Source organism: Lepisma saccharinum, chromosome 10, assembly GCF_977018435.1.
Source record: "Lepisma saccharinum chromosome 10, izLepSacc3.1, whole genome shotgun sequence".
NCBI lineage: Eukaryota > Metazoa > Arthropoda > Insecta > Zygentoma > Lepismatidae > Lepisma > Lepisma saccharinum.
In genome coordinates this window covers 13,231,012-13,250,054 of record NC_139238.1, presented here as the reverse complement: position 1 = coordinate 13,250,054, position 19,043 = coordinate 13,231,012, and the positions used below count along the sequence as shown (strand labels likewise).

At 42.5% G+C, this 19,043-nt stretch overlaps 1 protein-coding gene across 1 annotated transcript in view; it reads right to left on the bottom strand.

The window, feature by feature from the left end:
* LOC145994472 (dynein axonemal heavy chain 1-like) overlaps positions 1-19,043 on the bottom strand; it is a 1,132,367-nt gene that overhangs the window by 1,043,970 nt on the left and 69,354 nt on the right. Inside the window, exons 7-9 of the mRNA XM_083130607.1 lie at positions 11,811-11,978; positions 10,237-10,452; positions 1,337-1,596 (exon numbers count right to left, since the gene is read on the bottom strand). Of these exons, the coding sequence (XP_082986733.1) occupies positions 1,337-1,596; positions 10,237-10,452; positions 11,811-11,978 (644 nt within the window). The remainder of the gene's footprint in view (positions 1-1,336; positions 1,597-10,236; positions 10,453-11,810; positions 11,979-19,043) is intronic.

Genomic DNA, 19,043 nt, shown 5'->3' with positions numbered 1-19,043 from the left:
TGAAAGTATATATTTTTCGCCTTTTAGGTGAAAGTATAGTGAAAGCCACCTGCTAGAAAGTTCCAAAACAACTTTCTAATAGTCTGGAGGGAGTAATTTTTTGTGTATATATAATGCCCTGTTTTTGGTATCTTGTTACTTTTGTACTTGATACAGAGTCTGATGAAGACCTTGCTAGAAGGTTGAAACGTTACGTTTAGTTTATGTTTTTTAATAAAATAAATTACTGCCTTGGTCAGCATATTTATATTTTTTCATAATAATGGAAACAAGGCTTAATGGTGTTATAAGGTTTTTAGAATATTCATTTCACATGTAGAAGTAATAACCAGAAAGAAGAGAAACCGCATAGAAGCTGACTATGAGCTTTTACATAAACTTGGCATGTATTAACTTAGGGTTCAAAAAGAATTACTTTTGTATAAAAATTCGTAAGAATTACAGCATAAAGAATACATAATAATATTAAAATGTAGTAATATGTCCTAATCCTAATATCTACCAAAGAAAACCCAAAGATTGGAACAAGAAATTGGTAATTTCAAATAGCCACTTACTGAAATAGATTTAGACATGAAAATAGTTCACAATGTGACATTTTCCTTGCGTATTTAATATTAAATTTCTACTGTAACTATTGGTAATACTCAGTATATCAAACTGTAGTTTGTGCACAACAAATTATAATTTCTTGCTTCCCTTTTTTTTCTTTGTTGAGAAACCCTACTTTTAGTGCACTTCTACAAATATGTTGATTTTCCAGAAACCCAGTAAATTTCCCCAACATTTCCAGGACTTTTCCAGAAAAAGTAAATTCTCTGAATTTTCCAGAATTGGTAGACGCCCTGAGAGGACATATTACCTATAACTTACTGAAAAGGTTATGTGAATATTCTAGATCTTTGGGACGTGTTGTACAGTCACGGACACTTCTGGGTTGTAGTGATTCCATTGAAAGTCAATTTGTTTGCTACAACCCAAAAGTGTCCATGACTGTACAATTGTTAGAATTCCGCTATAAGCTCTAGGTCGGCTGATCTATCACAGCGGTACGACGCCGCGGTTTTGGGTTCGAATCCCGGCCTGGGCATTGGTGTTCTTCGCGAGTGTCCCTTTATTAATTTCTTCATATCACTCATCCTCACCTTCGCGATTAACCACAAGTGGCAGAAAAGCAGCGCTCAGTAACAAAAAATCAAATAAACTGTAGATCCATTCCGGATCATCCTGTCTGAGCACTCAAACTTTGACACAAGAGCAAATTATTACGAGATCTTGGCTATGTAGACCCCTACATTTGTTACACAGCAATACTCAGTACGTAAGAATCTCTTACCTGACGTATTCTGCTATGTTGATATTGTACAGATCAGTATGCTTGAAGTATTCCTTTATGTAAGCTTTTAGAGGGATGACTGCCTTTCTAATCGCTGTCAGCAGGCGCTCACGTTGGTCGCACACAATTTTCTCCTGCAGCCCAACTGACGTCAGGAACAGGTTCTCAGAAAATCTTAGCTTTGTTAGGAGAAATGGGTCCACCTGGCTGATGGAATGGGTTAAGATAACAGCATTATCGAACAAGTTTAACAGAGTTGGCTGAAATAGAGAGAAAACAAATTATCGATAGTTTCGTTAAGTGAAGGTCCAATAGTGCGACTTTCTTTTCTTTGTTATTGTTCTATCCATACTTTAAAAAAAAACCGCCACTCTCATTATTTAAATATATTTTCTGTTCATTCAGTGTGTAGCCCTTCAAGATAATTGATTGAGATAATGAAACGCTAAGTGAAAAACAAGCAATACTACATAAAAATAAATGTAACAGATACATTCTGCAGATCATGTCCTCTTGCCTAACAATTTCAGTTTAATTATACGCGTACCTTGTGTTGGCATGTTGAGTTGTATTTATTTTATTAGCGGGGTGCAAGAAATTACTAAAAATGGCACAGAAACTGCTTGGAATTCGTCAAGTATAACCTTTATTATTTACAATAAAATGTAGCTTGTTGCTAACAAAATTATATCAACATACAAAATTTCAGGAAGACGAGATAGAGAAAAAATGATAGACATAGATAAAAAAGTTATAAATGAGATAATGTGAATATGAGAGAAGGAAAGACATAACACGAAAGGACACGACAAGAAGAGGAGAGTCCACAGAAGGAAACACGAAAAAGATGATAGGAGGATAAGTTATCATGAAGTAGGTGAGTGAATGAAATTAGGATAAAAAGAAGTAGGAAAAGAGTAGAGGAAGAGAGAGGGGGAAAATGCAAGTGAAGAGGAAATAGGAAGAAAGATTGAGAAATGTGTGACAGAATGGAAACATTAATGTGAAATGGAATGAGATATTAAGAGTATATATAGGTGTAGCAGTACGTGAGAAGGAGATAGAAATACAGGAAGAGGTAGGCTAAAAGAAAACAAGTAGAGGTAGCAACAGCTAGGGAGAAATTGGGAGGCAGAGGTAGCAACAGATAGGGAAAGCCTAGAAGACAGTGTTAGAAACAGATAGAGAAAAGTCAGGCACGCAGAGGTAGCAAAAGATAGGAAAATGTCAGACAGGCAGAAGTGGCAGCAGATAGGAAGAAGTCAGGCAAGTAGAGGTAGGAACAGTTTAGGAGATGTTAGGCAGGTAGAGGTACCAATTGCTCATGAGATGACAAGCAGGCAGGGGTAGCAGCAGATAGGGGGAAGTCGGGCAGGAAGAGGTAGCAACAGCTATGGAGAACTCAGGAAGGAAGATGTATAGCAGCAGAAAGGGAAATGTGGTGCTGTCGAGGTAACAACAACTAGGGAGAACTCAGGCAGGGTAGAAGTAGCAGCAGAAAGAAAGATATCAGGAAGGCAGAGATAGCGCCAGTTAGGAAGAACTCGGGCAGGTATAGGTAGCAGCAGAAAAATTATGTCCGGCAAGCAGAGATAGCCTCAGCTTGGAAGAAATCAGGCATGTAGAGATAGCAACAGAAAGGAAGATATCAGGCAGGCACAGGTAGCGACAGCTTAGGAGAAATCATGCAGTCACAGGTAGCAGCAGATAGGGAGCAGTCATACAGGATGAGGAAGCAACAGCTAGGAAGCAGTCATGCAGGGTAGGGAGATGTCATCAGATAGGGAGATGTCAGGCAGGCAGAGGAAGAAGCAACTAGGAAGAAGTCAGGCAGGCAGATGAAGCAGAAGCTAGGAAGTAGTAGGGCAAGCAGAGGAAGAAGAGAGAGATGAAGCAGCAGCTAGTAAGATTCCAGCCAGCCAGGAAAAGAGGCAGCTACAGATATGTCAGGCAGGCAGACGAAGAAGAAACTGGGGGCTGTCAGGCAGGTAGAGGAAGAAGTTGTAAGGGTAAGTCAGCTGGAGGCAGCAGCAACTCGTCAGAAGTCAGGCAGCCAGAGATAGCTACAGCTAGGCAGAAATCTGCCAGGTAGGGAAAGAGGCCCCTACAGTGATGTCAGGCATCACAGGAAGAAGCACCCTGGGAGAAGTCTGGCAGGCAAAGGAAAAAGCACCTATTAAGATGTCAAGCAGCCAGAGGAAAGAGCACCTAGGGAGTTGTCACGCAGGTAGAGTAAGAAGTAGTTAGGGCGGACTCAGGTGGAGATAGCAGCGACTGGGGACAAGTGAGGCAGGGAGAGGTAGCAGAATCTCGGCGAACAACAGGTAGGCAGGTGTAGCAGGGGCTCGTGAAAAATCAGGCAGTCATAGGTAGCAGTAAATTGAGAAGTTGGACAGGTAGAGATGACAGTAGATATGGAGAAGAATGTGAGGCAGGCAGAGGAAGAAGCACTTGGGGAGATGTCAGTCAAGCAGAGGAAGAAACACCTGTGGATAAGTAAGGCAGGTACAAGAATAAGTAACAAGAGGAAGTCAGGTGTAGATATCAGCAAATCTGGAGAAGTCAACCAGGCACAGATAGCAACAGTGAGGGAGATGTCAGGCAGTCAGATGAAGAAGGACCTAGGAAGAGATCAGGCAGGCAAAGGCAGAAGACTTAAGAAAAAGCAGTAAGTTAGAAATCAGCCAAGCAGGAAAAGAGGCAGCTACAGAGATGACAGGTAGGTAGAGAAAAAAGTAGTAAGGGTAAGTCAGCTGCAGGTAGCAGCAGCTTATCAGGGATCAGGCAGCCAGAGATAGCTACTGCTAGAGAGACGTCAGCCAGACTGGGAAAGAGGCAGCTACAGTGATGTCAGGCAGGCAGAGGAAGAAGCACCCTGGGAGAATTCAGGCAGGCAAGACAAGAAGCTCCTATGGAGATGTCAAGCTGCCAGAAAAGGGAGCACCTATGGAGATCTCAAGTGGGCAGAGGTAGAAGCACCTAGGGAGATGTCAAGTAGGCAGATGAAGAAGCATCTTGAGAGATGTCAGCTAGGTGGAGGTAGCAGCGGCTCGGAGAAGTCAGGAAGGGAAAGGCAGCTGCGACTCGGAAGAACACAGGCAAGCAAAGGTAGCAGCAGCTCGGGATAAGCTAGGCAGGCAGTCCTAGTAGCAGGTCTCGAGAAGTGAGGCATGCAGAACTAGTAGATGCTCGGTAGAAGTGAGGCAGGCAGAGATAGTAGCAACTCGGATTATGTGAGACAGGTAGAACTAGTAACAGCTCGGATGATGTGAGACAGGCAGAATTAGTAGCAGCTCGGGAGAATTGAGACATATACAACTAGTAGCAGCTCGAGAGAATTCAGACAGGCAGAACTAGTAGCAGCTCGGGAGATGTCAGGCAGCCATAGGTAGCAGTAAATTGAGAGACGTCGGACAGACAGTGTAACAGCAGATATTGAGAAGTCATGCAGGCAGAGATAGCAGCAGATAGGGGGATGCCTGGCAGTCACAGAGGAAAGCAGCTAGGAAGAAGTCTGGTAGGAATAGTAAGAAGAGCAAGGATAGAAGCAGTTAGGGAGAAGTCTACGATGCTGTTAAATAGACAGCTAAAGAGAAGTGAAGCAGACAGAGGAAGAAGCACCTAGGGAGATGTGGGACAGTCAGAGGAAGCACCTAGGGAGATGTGAGGCAGGCAAAAAAGAAGCACCTATGGCGATGTGAGGCAGGCAGAGGTAGAAGCACCTAGGGAAATGTCAGGCAGGCAGATGAAGAAGCACCTTGGGAAATGTCAGGCAGGTAGAGGAATAAGTAACAAAGGGAAGTCAGGTGGATATATCAGCAGCTCTGGAGAAGTCAACCAGGCACAGATAGCAACAGCGAGGGAGATATCAGGCAGGCAGATGAAGAAGCAGCTACGAAGAAATCAGGCAGGCAGAGGAAGAAGAGTAAAGAAAAACAGCTGGTAAGAAATCAGTCAGGCAGGAAAAGAGGCAGCTACAGAGATGGCAGGTACGTAGAGGAATAAGTAGTAAGGGTAAGTCAGCTGGAGGTAGCAGCAGCTCATCAGAAGTCAGGCAGCCAGAGATAGCTACAGCTAGTGATACGTCAGCCAGGGAGGGAAAGAGGCAGCTACAGAGATGTCAAGCAGGCAGAGGAAGAATCACTCCCGAGAAGTCAGGCAGGCAGGGCAAGAAGCACATGTGGAGATGTCAAGCTGCCAGAAATAGGATCAGCTATGGAGATGTCATGTAGTCAGAGGTAGAGGAACGTAAGAAGATGTGAAGTAGGCAGAATAAGAAGCATCTTGGGAGACGTCAGATAGGTGGAGATAGTAGCGGCTTGGCAGATGTCAGGCAAGGAGACGTATCTGCGTCTCGGCTGAAAACAGGCAGACAAAGGTAGCAGCAGCTTGGGAGAAGCTAGGCAGACAGATCTAGTAGCAGCTTTGGAGAAAAGAGGGCAGAACTAACAGCAGCTTGCGAGAAGAGAGGCAGCCAGAACTAGTAGAAGCTCGGTAGAAGTGGGGCAGGCAGAGATAGTAGCAGTTTGGATTATGTGACACAGCTAGAACTAGTAGCAGATCGGATGATGTGAGACAGGCAAAACTAGTAGCAGCTCGGGAGAATTGAGACATATAGAACTAGTAGCAGCTCGGGAGAATTGAGACGATCAGAACTAGTAGCAACTCGAGAATATTGAGACAGGCAGACCTGGTAGCAGCTTGGGAGATGTCAAGCAGGCATAGGTAGCAGTAAAATGGAAGAAGTCGGACAGGCAGAGGTAACAGCAGATATGGAGAAGTCATGCAGGCAGAGGTAGCAGCAGATAGGAAGAAGTCAGGCAGAGACAGCTAGCAACAGCTTAGGAAAAGACAGGCAGGCAGAGATAGCAGCAGATGGGAGATGAGAGGCAGGCAGAGAGAAAGGCAGGTAGGAAGAAGTCTGGCAGGTATAGTAAGAAGATCAAAAAGAGAAGCACTTAGGGAGAAGTCTGCGATGCTGTTAAATAGGCAGCTAAAGAAAAGTGAAGCAGGCAGAGGAAAAAGAACCTATGTAGATATGAGGCAGGCAGACGAAGAAGCACCTCGGGAGATGTGAAGCAGGAGGCAGAGAAAGAAGCACCTAGGGAGATTTGAGACAGGCAGAGGAAGAAGCACCTAGGGAAATGTGAGGCAGGCAGATGAAAAATCACATGTGGATATGTAAAGCAGGTAAGAAATTAAGTAACATGGAGAAGTCAGGTGGATATAGCAGCAGATCTGGAGAAGTCAACCAGGCACAGATAGCAACAGCGAGGGAGATGTCAGGCAGTCAGATGAAGAAACAGCTAGGAAGAAATCAGGGAGGCAGAGGAAGAAGAGTAAAGAAAAAAGAGCTAGTAAGAAATCAGTAAGGCAGGAAAAGAGGCAGCTACAAAGATGGCAGGTTGGTAGAGGAAGAAGTAGTAAGGGTAAGTCAGCTGGAGGTAGCAGCAGTTCATCAGGCAGGCAGGGAAAGAGGCAGCTACAGTGATGTCGGGCAGGCAGAGCAAGAAGCACCCTGAGAGAAGGCAGGCAGGCAGGCAAGAAGAACCTATGGTGATGTCTGCTAGGAAGAGGAAGAACAATCTGCGGAGATGTCAAGTAGGTAGAGGTAGAGGCACCTAGGGAGATGTCAAGTAGGCAGAGTAAGAAGCATCTTGGGAGACGTCAGCTAGGTGGAGATAGCAGCGGTTGGGGAGAAGTCAGGCAGGGAGAGGTAGCTGCGACTCGGCTGAAAACAGGCAGGCAAAGGTAGCTCGGGAGGAGCTAAGCAGGCAGATCTAGTAGCAGCTTTGGAGAAGTAAGGCAGGCAACTAGCAGCAGCTTGGGAGAAGAGAGACGAGCAGAACTAGTAGAAGCTCGGTAGTAGTGAGGCAGGCAGAAATAGTAGGAGCTCGGATGATGTGAAACAGGAAGAACTAGTAGCAGCTCGGGAGAATTGATACAGGCAGAACTAGCAGCAGCTCGGGAGATGTCAGGCAGGCATAGGTAACAGTAAATTAAGCTAAGTTGGACAGGCAGAAGTAGCAGCATATAGGAAGAAGTCAGGCAGAGAGAATTGCAACAGCTTAGGATAAGACAGGCAGAGTGAGGTACCAACAGCTTAGGAAAAGACAGGCAGGCAGAGATAGCCGCAGATAGGGGGATATCAGGCAGGCAGAGAAAAAGCAGCTAGGAAGAAGTCTGGCAGTTAGTAAGTAGAGCGAAGGAAGAAGTAGTTATGGAGGAGGCTGCGATGCTGTTAAATAGAGAAGTGAAGCAGCAGATGAAGAAGCACCTAGGGAGATGTGAGGCAGGCATAGGAAGAAGCACGTAGGAAGATGTAAGGCAGGAAGAGGAAGAAGCACCTAGGGAGATGTAAGCAGGCAGATGAAAAAGCACCTATGGAGATGTCAGTCAGGCAGAGGAAGAAACACCTGTGGATATGTAAGGCAGGTAGAGGAATAAGTAACATGGGGAATTCAGGTGGAGATATCAGCAGCTCTGGAGAAGTCAACCAAACTCAGATAGCAACAGCGAGGGAGATGTTAGGCCGGCAGATGAAGAAGCAGCAAGTTAGAAATCAGGCAGGCAGAGGAAGAAGAGTAAGGAAAAAGCAGATAGTAAGAAAAGCAAGGCAGGAAAAGAGGCAGCTACAGAGATGGCAGGTACGTAGAGGAAGAAGTAGTAAAGGTAAGTCAGCTGGAGGTAGAAGCAGCTCATCAGAAGTCAGGCAACATGAGATAGCTACAGCTAGGGAAATGTCAGCTAGGCAGGGAAAGAGGCAGCTACAGTGATGTCGGGCAGGCAGAGCAAGAAGCACCCTGAGAGAAGTCAGGTAGGCAGGCAAGAAGCACCTATGGTGATGTCTAGTAGGCAGAGGAGGAAGCATCTGCGGAGATGTCAGGCAAGTGGAGGTGCCAGCGGCTCGGGAGAAGTCAGGCAGGGAGAGGTAGCTGGCGACTCGGCAGAAAACAGGCAGCCAAAAGTAGCAGCAGCTCGGGAGAAACAAGGCAGGCAGATCTAGTAGCAGTTCTGGAGAAGTAAGGCAGGAGGAACTAGTAGCAGCTTGGGAGAAGAGAGGCAGGCAGAACTAGTAGAAGCTCGGGAGAAGTAAGCTGGCAGATGTAGCAGGTGCTGTGGAGATGTCAGGTAGGCAGAGGTAGTGCGGCTAGGAAGAAGTCAGGCAGGCAGAGCTAGCAGCAGCGTGAAAAATGTCAGGGAGGCAGAGACAGCAGCATCGTGGGAGAATGCAGACGGAAAGAGACAACACAGCTTGGAAAAACTCAGGTAGGCTACTTGAAAAGCAGTTTGTAGAAAATTGAAAGAGCCAGCAATGCTTAGGAGAATGTAGAGGCACAGCAAGCATCTGGTAAGGATACTACAGATAGACAGCCTGAGAGCCGAAGGGAAAAGGGGAAGGGAGCAACATGTGTGAAGAGTAGGCACGCACGGAGAAAAGCAGAGATGGATATAGATAGAGAGAGAGAAGTGATATAGAAGCAACAGGTGATGAAGGTACAAAGAGAGCAGTAGATGAGAGGACAGAAGGGGTGCAGCAAGTGGAGAGAGGACACAGGGGAAGCAAGAGCTGAAGAGAGAACGACACAGGGGGAGCAGCAGGCGAAGAAATGGTGGAAAGGGATCAACAGGTAAAGAGTATACAGAGAAGGAGCACTGACCGTGAGCGTAATGTCAGGAGTATACAGGCAGAAGGAGAAAATCTAGGGAAAAGGAGGGAACGGCTGTTAAGGAGAAAATGAAAAGATAGGAGCAAGAAGGAAGGATGACAGCTAGAAGCAAATACGTTAACGATGCACAGGATGTAGCACACTAGAAGGGAGAGACTGACTGAATAGTAGTAGATGGTAGGAGAGAAAGACGAAAGATCAGCAGTGAGGGGACAAAATGGAGCATCAGGCATGAAGAGAAGAGGCGAATTTATTAATATTAAGGAGGAGAGAGGAATAATGTGCAACCGGTTACAAAGGTAGAAAGTGACGTGGAAAATAGATGCAGGGAAAACTTAATGAGAGGAGAAAAGAGACAGGGGTAACAACGGCTGAGGAGAAACAGGGGAGAACCTGATGAAGAAATTAGAAATAATGAAATATTTGAGATGATTGAGTAAGAAAGAACATGGAAGCAGGTAAAGACACATGGAAGAATAGATTAGAACACAGACGTATAAAAGGAGACACACTATGAAATAGGTGAGTATGCCAGAGTAGATAAAGATTGATTTTGGTTAAGTTTACTTCGCTTTTCTGTTACTTTTGGACAATCGCAAAGATGAGGATGAGTGACAGTAGGCGAAGAAGATGAGAGGATGGGAGGGTAAGAGGGAAGAAGGATAGGGAAGAGGAATATGTAAGATGATGATGAGAGGAGAAAAGTATAAAGAGACCATGGGAAATTAAGTACAAATAAGTAGATGAAAGACAATTAATTATACTAAGATAGGGATTATGTTAAGAAGAGAGACGAGTCGTTTGGAGAGGACAGGAATGGGTATGTAATTGTTGAGGAGAGAAGACGTGTAAGAAGAGAGTCAAAACTTGAGATGAAGTTGACAAGAGGCAAGCTGAGAACTTGTTTAAGAGGAGGAAGAAGAAAACGTGGATAGCACAGCGGATGGAAAAAAATTGAAAATAAACTAATATAATATGTGAGACACAGAGATGAAAATGAGTAGAGAAGAGGGTGAGTTGAGGAACACATTAGCAGCAGGGAGGCAATAAAAAGGAAGCAAAGAAACAGATGAGAGGGTGGTGATAGAAGTGCACGTGTGGGAAACTCAGAGATGAGGAAGAATTGGTAGGGAAGATAGAAATAGAAATGGATAATTGTCTGCTCAACTTAGTATATATGCAGGGACAGGTAACTGTTATCATGCACTAGTTTTAGAAACTAAAACTTACCTCAAAAGAGTCAGGATTTGTATTGTAATATGGTCCATCTGGTTTCATTCTCAGGAACACCTCAAAAACTGGGAAACATTTAGGGTCGAACTGGGTATTGATGAGATCATCGCCCCACACCAAGTCTTCTGGGCATTGCAGAGTACATATGCATGGTGTCTCGATTATATTGACGTATGTAGTTAGGGAAGTTTCCACCATATATCGCAGCGAACCCTGTCAATGAAAAAAGTAAAATATAATCGCACAGTTTACAGATATCACCCATGTTTCTACTCTCAAAGCCTACTTTATAAGTAGGTCTTACCCTATGTTGAGTATATTTGTTTTTTTTCATTTGGACCATGGCTTGTGAATGTAATATAAAGAGAAGAGTCAAAGTAGTAATCTTCATCAGAATTATTAAACACAGATGAACTGCCCTTGCAAACTTTTCCAGACATGAAATCATAGCCACTCGTCAAATACATGATCTTTCTTAAGATCCGAGATTTCTTTAGAGAATCATTAATGGACAACTCTTTACTAGTGAATTCATAAAAACATCTTCATATCCGGATCCCATTGTACTAACAGAAAATGCAACAACTTCTTTTACACAAATATTCAAGGCAATCGTTAAAACAAAGGTCACTTCTCTACAGAGAAACCCTCTTCAACCCATTAAAAACCTCTGTGGGCTTCCATTTCTTCAAGCAAAAATTCCGAATGGCATGTATCAAGCAGGTGAACAGATGGTTATATTGATTATACTCTTCTTGTTGTTGTTACTATTGTTGTGTCCGTATGTGTGAATGTTGTAGTTTTTCATATTTTACTGTTTATATAGATATTAGAAAGTTGATTTATTATGTATTCAGGATTTTTTAAAAATAAATAAAATAATTTTCTACGGAATAAAAACTGCCGCACTTAAATCCTCATTGCGCCCATGTAGTCTAATAGCACCTGGACCTAGAGTTTTTCAAACTGTAGTTGGGATCCGAAGGATTGCAACTCCACCAGGGATCGAACCCGATACCCTTTAACGTGTACATTATAAACACACGCAAAAAGTGCTCGGAAAGAATGTCAAAAGAGTATAAATATATTTGAATACATCATAACATCATTACCGATTAATAACTGGAAATTTCTTTTAGAATATTAAATGGAATTAATGATTTATATGTTAACAAATCACATTTTAATACAAATGTGTGTATGTTATGTAGTCGGATCAACTAGGAAATCCGAGACATCCTAAATATGTACAATACGTTACTTAAAATGGAGAATGCTCTGAATTTTGGCCTTGTGCACCACGGCTTTTAGGTGGTACAACAAAACAAAATTGAACGGTGCGAGCTCTGGGTTCCTTAGCGACCAATTCATTTATCCTCGACGTACAGTCCAATATGCGGAAAACTGTGTGTTAAGGTTATGTCGCACTGTAAGCACGTAATGCGGAGGGGCGCCATCCTGTTGTAAACTAGTATGGGTCCAGACTTACAGTACACCCTGAAGTACACTTTCTATTAAATCTTTATACATTTTTGTCACAAACGTGGGTCAAAAATTCAAACTACACTCACCTGCATTCTGAATTTCACTAGGTTCATGAGCCGCGACAGCTTCGTGATGTAGAAAATATCCCAGTCCTTCTCATTGATGTTGAACCACCCTTTTCCGATCTCCCGCATGTGGCATCGCATTTTGTCGGCTATGTCATTCAGCCACTTCTCCCTCAAGTACTTGACCACCTGAACACGTATGAAATAATTAGTGCTTCTATTGACTTAAGTCAAAACTTGAGTGAAGGGGGCCTAACAAATGAAACAGCATTATTGCCTTTTGGTGAAATACTAGTTTTCTCGTAGATGTCAACATAAAAAGTTCTAAATTCCTTGATACTAAAATTACACAATAAATTTGCACCCGTGAGTAGGAGGAAGGTTAAAAATCCCCCGTCCCCTTGGATGACATCTGATATATTGAAGTTCATGTCATTTCAGGACTTGCAATATATAATATACCTATGTATAAAAAGGCACTAAGGATTATTTTGTAAGCAACCAATTTAGTATTCGAAGCCTAACGCAGGTTGCTTAACCGTTGTACACAAGAAGTTCGCAAAGCTAAACTATAGTATGCTTTTATGAAAAGTTTCTCTGGGGCAATCGACCAGGTGAGTTGCGGAAAAGATTCCAAGCTTTCGAGAGTTAACGTCACTCTCATGTTCAGAGTAGAAGTGAAGATAAGAGTGACGTTACCTGTCGAAAGCTTGGAATCTTTCCGCAACTCACCTGGTCGATAGCCCCAGAGAACCTTTTCATCATTCACCGCCAGGAAAGCTTCAAGACTTACTTCAAGTATGCTTTTAGTTTACCAAGGAAACAATCAGATAACCAGAATATTGATATTTCAGAAAATGATCTTAATTATCACTTTTGTGAACAACCGACATTATGCCATGCAACTAAAACAAGTTCAATTAAAGATACTATAAATATAACATAAAATGCTTCAGATTATAAACCAATTAGTATTCTGTCCTGTCGAAAACCCTAATATATGTCTTTCATAGCCAAATAATTGTTAAAGAGCTTTAGAACATTCTTGAACTTTGTCAAAGAACGTAATTCACGAAATGTGCTACCAGTTGAACATGTGGTACGCCTAAAAGAATTTTAAAAGTATTTTTTCTTTCAAAATAAACAGTAAAATATTTATAATAGCACCCAAAACTACATTCCACAACAGAAACTTCCGTAGTTAGGTTAGGATTGCTAGGTTTGGTACCAATACAGGGTGGCTCAATAAGTCACTTAACACCCTCAGTACAAGGCCACTGCGGCATGGAATTTGAAATTGGCGATGACCAACCATTGCCTGGCCAAGAGGGAACCACATTGACGCCACCCACACGGTCGGCGGCCATCTTGATGTCCGCCATCTTGAATTCAACTTCAGAATTTTAAATGGGAAGGGGGTCGTGCAACATATCAAAATGGGCTAGAATTTCACGAGAAATGCAATGGTGAAGGTTTTTTCGACGTATCTTTAACCAGTACAAAGTTATGACTGAATTCTTGTACGAATTTGCTCCTTTTCGAGGTGTTAGAAAAATGCCTTAAAATTTGTTTAGCGCATCGGTAATGCATCGAGATCAAAGTGACGTCTAGGGAGAGACGTTCGCATGCCATTGCACATTATTTTAATCGGATACATCCACGAAGAGCTGCTCATTATGAATGGTTGTCGCGAACAATTTACAGTGTGACGCTTTCATTGAATTAAAAGTCCTTCACAGTGACAAGGCTAATGTTTATGTTCAGAAGGAAGTTCATAAACAGAATATGTGACCCTTGTCATCTGATAACTAACTTTGGACAAAAACGGGTTCATAAAGTTCCCATAAGTGTTCTGGTGTTCTTCCCTATTGAAAAAAACTCTGTAAAAAGTACCTTCTTCCATAAGCAAGGATGAAAAAAACTGTTTATTTAACAAATCCAAGTAGCCCTAAGCATTTAAGGTTCCGTTGATGGAAAATTGACTAACCAATCGTGTTCCACACAGCACGTCACACCATTAACTTACCAACACTAACCATTCAGCTTTGATCTGTCAAAAATGGGTTATCAGATAAAAAGCATCGAATATTCTGTTTATAAACTTCCTTCTGAACATAAACATTAGCCTTGTCACTGTGAAGGACTTTTAATTCAATGGAAGCGTCACACTGTAAATTGTTCGCGACAACCATTCATAATGAGCAGCTCTTCGTGGATGTATCCGATTAAAATAATGTGCAATGGCATGCAAACGTCTCTCCCTAGACGTCACTTTGATCTCGATGCATTACCGATGCGCTAAACAAATTTTAAGGCATTTTTCTAACACCTCGAAAAGGAGCAAATTCGTACAAGAATTCAGTCATAACTTTGTACTGGTTAAAGATACGTCGAAAAAACCTTCACCATTGCATTTCTCGTGAAATTCTAGCCCATTTTGATATGTCGCACGACCCCCTTCCCATTTAAAATTCTGAAGTTGAATTCAAGATGGCGGACATCAAGATGGCCGCCGACCGTGTGGGTGGCGTCAATGTGGTTCCCCCTTGGCCAGGCAATGATTGGTCATCGCCAATTTCAAATTCCATGCCGCAGTGGCCTTGTACTGAGGGTGTTAAGTGACTTATTGAGCCACCCTGTAGTTATTATCGACGTGTTCTTTCGCTATTTGAGTGTGCACACGAAGGGATTTAACATTTAATAATAATTAGCGGCGGAAGCACTCCTAAATGGCAGGTTTTTGGCTTACGTGGGTCATACTTTGTGATCGAATATCTCCGTTATTTGCGTTCTCCGCGCGCTGGAACTAATTTTATATTACATAAAACATCAAAATCTGTCGGTTAGTACAAATTTCAACGTAATTCTTGAGGGGGTACGGTGGATAAACGGCTCCATCTGATTTATTAGTTCAATAGTTACATTTCCAGAAATGTTTTTATATATAGCCCAAAAATATGTAACTATTATGCACAATTTCCTTCTCTGCGAAGGGATCTCGATCTCGAGCTCTTTCCCAACAATAGCCATGACGGCTGCCAACTTTTATTTTAAATGTTGTCGTGCATATCCACAATGAACTACTGCTAAGGAAATGGGATTCGTCATTCTGCCTCCTTCGTCAACTTGCCCCAAGATACCCTACGATAATTAGTACATTTAACAATTATGGGACGGGTTTTATCAGGTAGTTTGAGACCTATTCTAGGACTTCTGCCAATTTCATTTGGGTTCACTATTCCTTGTTGTTCCTCGAACAGTCTGAGGGCGACTCTATCAGTTGCTCTATTTCATTTATAACATAAACACGAAGGTTCTCTCTCGTTTGATACTGTTTCAACATAACGATCTTATCCTCTAAGTGTTCAATTAGCCCATCTTTCATTTACAGTTCCGTTCGTAAGTCACTTCAACATTAAATTCCATTACTTCCTTGAGTCTGGTTACCAGCACCTTGGTCACTGACTGTGATAGAATCGACAATAAAATCTCTGAGGTTTGTGGTACTGCTTTAGCCTCTTCACATACCTGTTGTACGCGTTCTTGCTGCTGCATCGCCGTTGTTTCTGGGGAACTGGTCACGTGAGTGTCTCTGCTCGCCACACCAAATGAGTGAATATCTGGTAACGCCGTTTTTCTTTATTTTTTTTAACGTTACATACCGTCAATATACTAAATTGCACCATTACTCTTGTTTCAGTAATATTAGATTTAACTCACCTCTTTGAAGAATGAGCTTGTGAATTTTTTGTGTCCCGAGTTTATGTTGTGTGACCTCTCGCAAAATAATCTTATCTTTGAAATATCTGGAAAATTTCACTCGCCAAAGTGAAAGTTTCTCTCTGCCTCTCTTTTCAAACGTCCACGGCGTAAACAATGCGGTTTCAGGTGCTTTGAGGACAGATAATTCACTTTCAGATCAAGGTGGACGTTGCATCTCTTGATAACGCCAATTTTCCATAAATGTTTTCCAGATCTCAATCTAATTGTATTGAGTAACTACAGAAACGCCTACAACATGACAACGCAACAAACAAACTAGACAACAATACAGTTTCTTTGTTTGCCTCAGTGCAAATTTCGCTTTCAGCAAAGGAATTGGGTAAGTAATGGTCGAATATATTAAACAGATAGAATTTTGCCTTTAAAGAGCACACATGTTTGCATTCGGGACGGGCAAATTAAGTTTCTCATATTAATTTGGTTCAACTAAAATTCTCTAAAAGATTAGTACCAATAGATCAATGAACCACTAAGTGCGACATTGCATTTTCTCCTGAAGACCCTAACCTAGAAAATTTGTATAAAGTTTATCAAAGTGTTTATTTACATTGGTTATTTTAGTAGTTCCTCTACCTCTTGGGTTAATCGCAACGACAATGATAAATGGATGAAGTAATGAAGTGAATGCCTGACACATGCCTGAACAGGGCTCTAAACTGGAACCTCTCGCTCACTACTCCGAGGGCTGGTGCCCATGTCCGTAGCGGAGTGGTTAGCATAGCGCGTTACGACGCCATGGATCCAGTGTCCAAATCTCGGAATCGGTATTGGCATTCCTTCATCAATTTCGTCATATCATCACTAATCCTCATCGTCGCGAATAGTCAAAAGGGGCAGAAAATCGCACTCAATAACAAAAATCGAATCCGGTTTATCAAAGTACTATAATTCCACTTGATGGCTAGGCTAACCCATACTGAAATTACAAGTTAAAGTATGTTCATAGCCATTTATGTGTTTTCCAACATGTTTATAGAGCTTTTGAAGAACAAACATGAGAGAAGTCTACAGTGAATAGGGTGTCTGGTACAGGTATAATGTATATAAGAAATTGCGATCGTAGGAGCTTTTTTAAAATTCTTTAAACGAAGGACAAAATTGAGTGTGTGGGTTATTTCCTTGTTTCTTTGTGACGTCATTAGTACTTCGTAAACTGATTGTTTTGTAGGCTCATCACATGGTTGAAATAAACGAAAACAGTACTGTTTTCAATAATAATGGGTTGAGTATGGTTCAGTCGCTTCTGATAAAGCAAAAGCCTTGCATAGGTCTATACACGAGAAAAATAACAACACCACCCTGTTCATCTTAGAAGCCCTACGATGACAACAAAAAATGAGAAGAAAAAGAGACCTACTAAGTGACAGAAGAGGAGATAAAAACAATAAAAAACAGGGAAACAATAATGCATAAAGACTGTGAAGAAAGACGTGAGAAGAACCGATGAAAGTTATCAGGAGGATTAGAACGAGGACAAAGAAAACGAATGAAAGAAAAATAAAAAATAAAAATATAAATCTGATAAATCGCTCCAGGACAGTAAAATATGGCCATGACATTTGCGGTAAATTTCAGAGAGCTCTAATGGAATTTTATAGAATATTGTTTGTAACGACCCTGATTGGTCGCCATTTAATTATTATTACACCTTGTGTGGTCGCTATATTATTTTTAATCGGATGAAAGAGTTAAGCGGAATGTCCCTGCGAGGCGTACGCTTTTAGTTTAAATGTATTCTGAAAACGTTAAAGGTTCCACCTCTGCGTTTACTAGCTTCACTCATTATTAGACCCTGCGTGGTCGCTATATTCTTTTTAATGTTATCAATTATTGGCATTTACACTGTTCAACGTGTTGTTTAGAATAGCAGAGTCCTGCGAGGCTCATTATTAATTGTATTGTCTGAATGCACACAGATTTAGTTTATATTGTCACGTGCATCTAGTGATTTTCCCACTAGTGATTTCTCAATGTCAAAACCTTGATATTTCTCAGTACGAAGTTTGCAATATGTAAAAAAATGAGTTAGCAAAGCGTACTTGTAGGTAAAATTTTCACCACCCATGCGCCACCGCGAGTATAAAACCCAGCGCAGCGAGACCGGAGCTCAGTTGGCTCCCGGATGTCAATTGGCAAACATCCTGGGAAAAATCGGCCATCCCAGAAGGAAGGAAGGAAGGAAGGAGGAAGAAAGAAGAAAGAAGAAAGAAGAAGAAGAGCCTGCAGCAAACTAACTACCCGCTCTAGGTTCCAGGTTCTACCTGCCCGGCTTGTCTAGAAGCACCTAGACCTCCTTCCTAACCTGCCGCCCTTGTACAGGAGACACCGGTCGGCTTGCCGATTCCTAGCTAGCGCCGGGGGTGTCGCGGCATCCTTAAATCCTTTACCCAGCGCCCGCTTGTCGGAGGTGCCGGCTGGTTACGGCCAGTTCCCAGCTGTGGTTGGGGGTACCGCGCACATACTACTTTCTCTTACAGGGGAGCCCGTGACGTCAGCAGAGAACAGCGCCCTAAATAAAATTAGGTCCCTATACTCCCCCTGGCGCCTCACTGCGAGGAATAAATTGAATGGTCCCTTCCCCCCTTTTGAATCCAGAAGTGGTGAATGCACGTGTATGGTAAATGTAAATGCACTTAAGTGATAAAGGTTAAAGACTAGTGTGCTAACAGACTTCTTACGATAAGTTTATAATAAACATATATATACCTTCATGGCATTATAATAGCTATTTTTCGCGATGCGCTTCCAACGGTCCACTCTCAACACTCGTTCTAGCATCTCCTTTCAATGCCTTTCCCGGCCGGACGCCGAGCAAGTTCGGCGTACAGGACTCCTATATTCTTTGCTGCCTTTATGGAGGGAAAGCTTCCATTTCTACAGCACGCGCTTAAATGGGCTCTCTTACGCCAGCGTACGAGAGGTCTACCGTGATTGGTTCATGTGACCCTTCCTGCCTTCTGAAGCAGACGACACCGGCAGAATTCCTACCCGGTGTAACGGGGAATTTGGACTCCATAGAAAAGTGACTGTACAGTCAATTTTCCACGCAGTCCAAATTCCCCGTTTTCGTGACGGGGAATTTGGACTCCGTAGAAAAATGACTGTACAGTCAATTTTCTACAGAGAAAAATGACTGCCCTTTTCAGTTCCCGTCAATTAAGCAGGGGGTAAAATATCCCCGTAGAAAAATGACTGCCTGTCAATTCCCACTTAAAAGAGGGGGTACAATTTCCCCGTAGAAAAGTGACTGCCCCTTTAAATCCTGCTTATATTAGGAGGGGGTACAATTTCCCCGTAGAAAAGTGACTGCCCCCTTAAATACTGCTTATATTAGGAGGGGGTACAATTTCCCCGTAGAAAAGTGACTGCCCCCTTATATCCTGCTTATATTAGGAGGGGGTACAATTTCCCCGTAGAAAAGTGACTGCCCTATTAAATCCTGCTAATATTAGAAGGGGGTACAATTTCCCC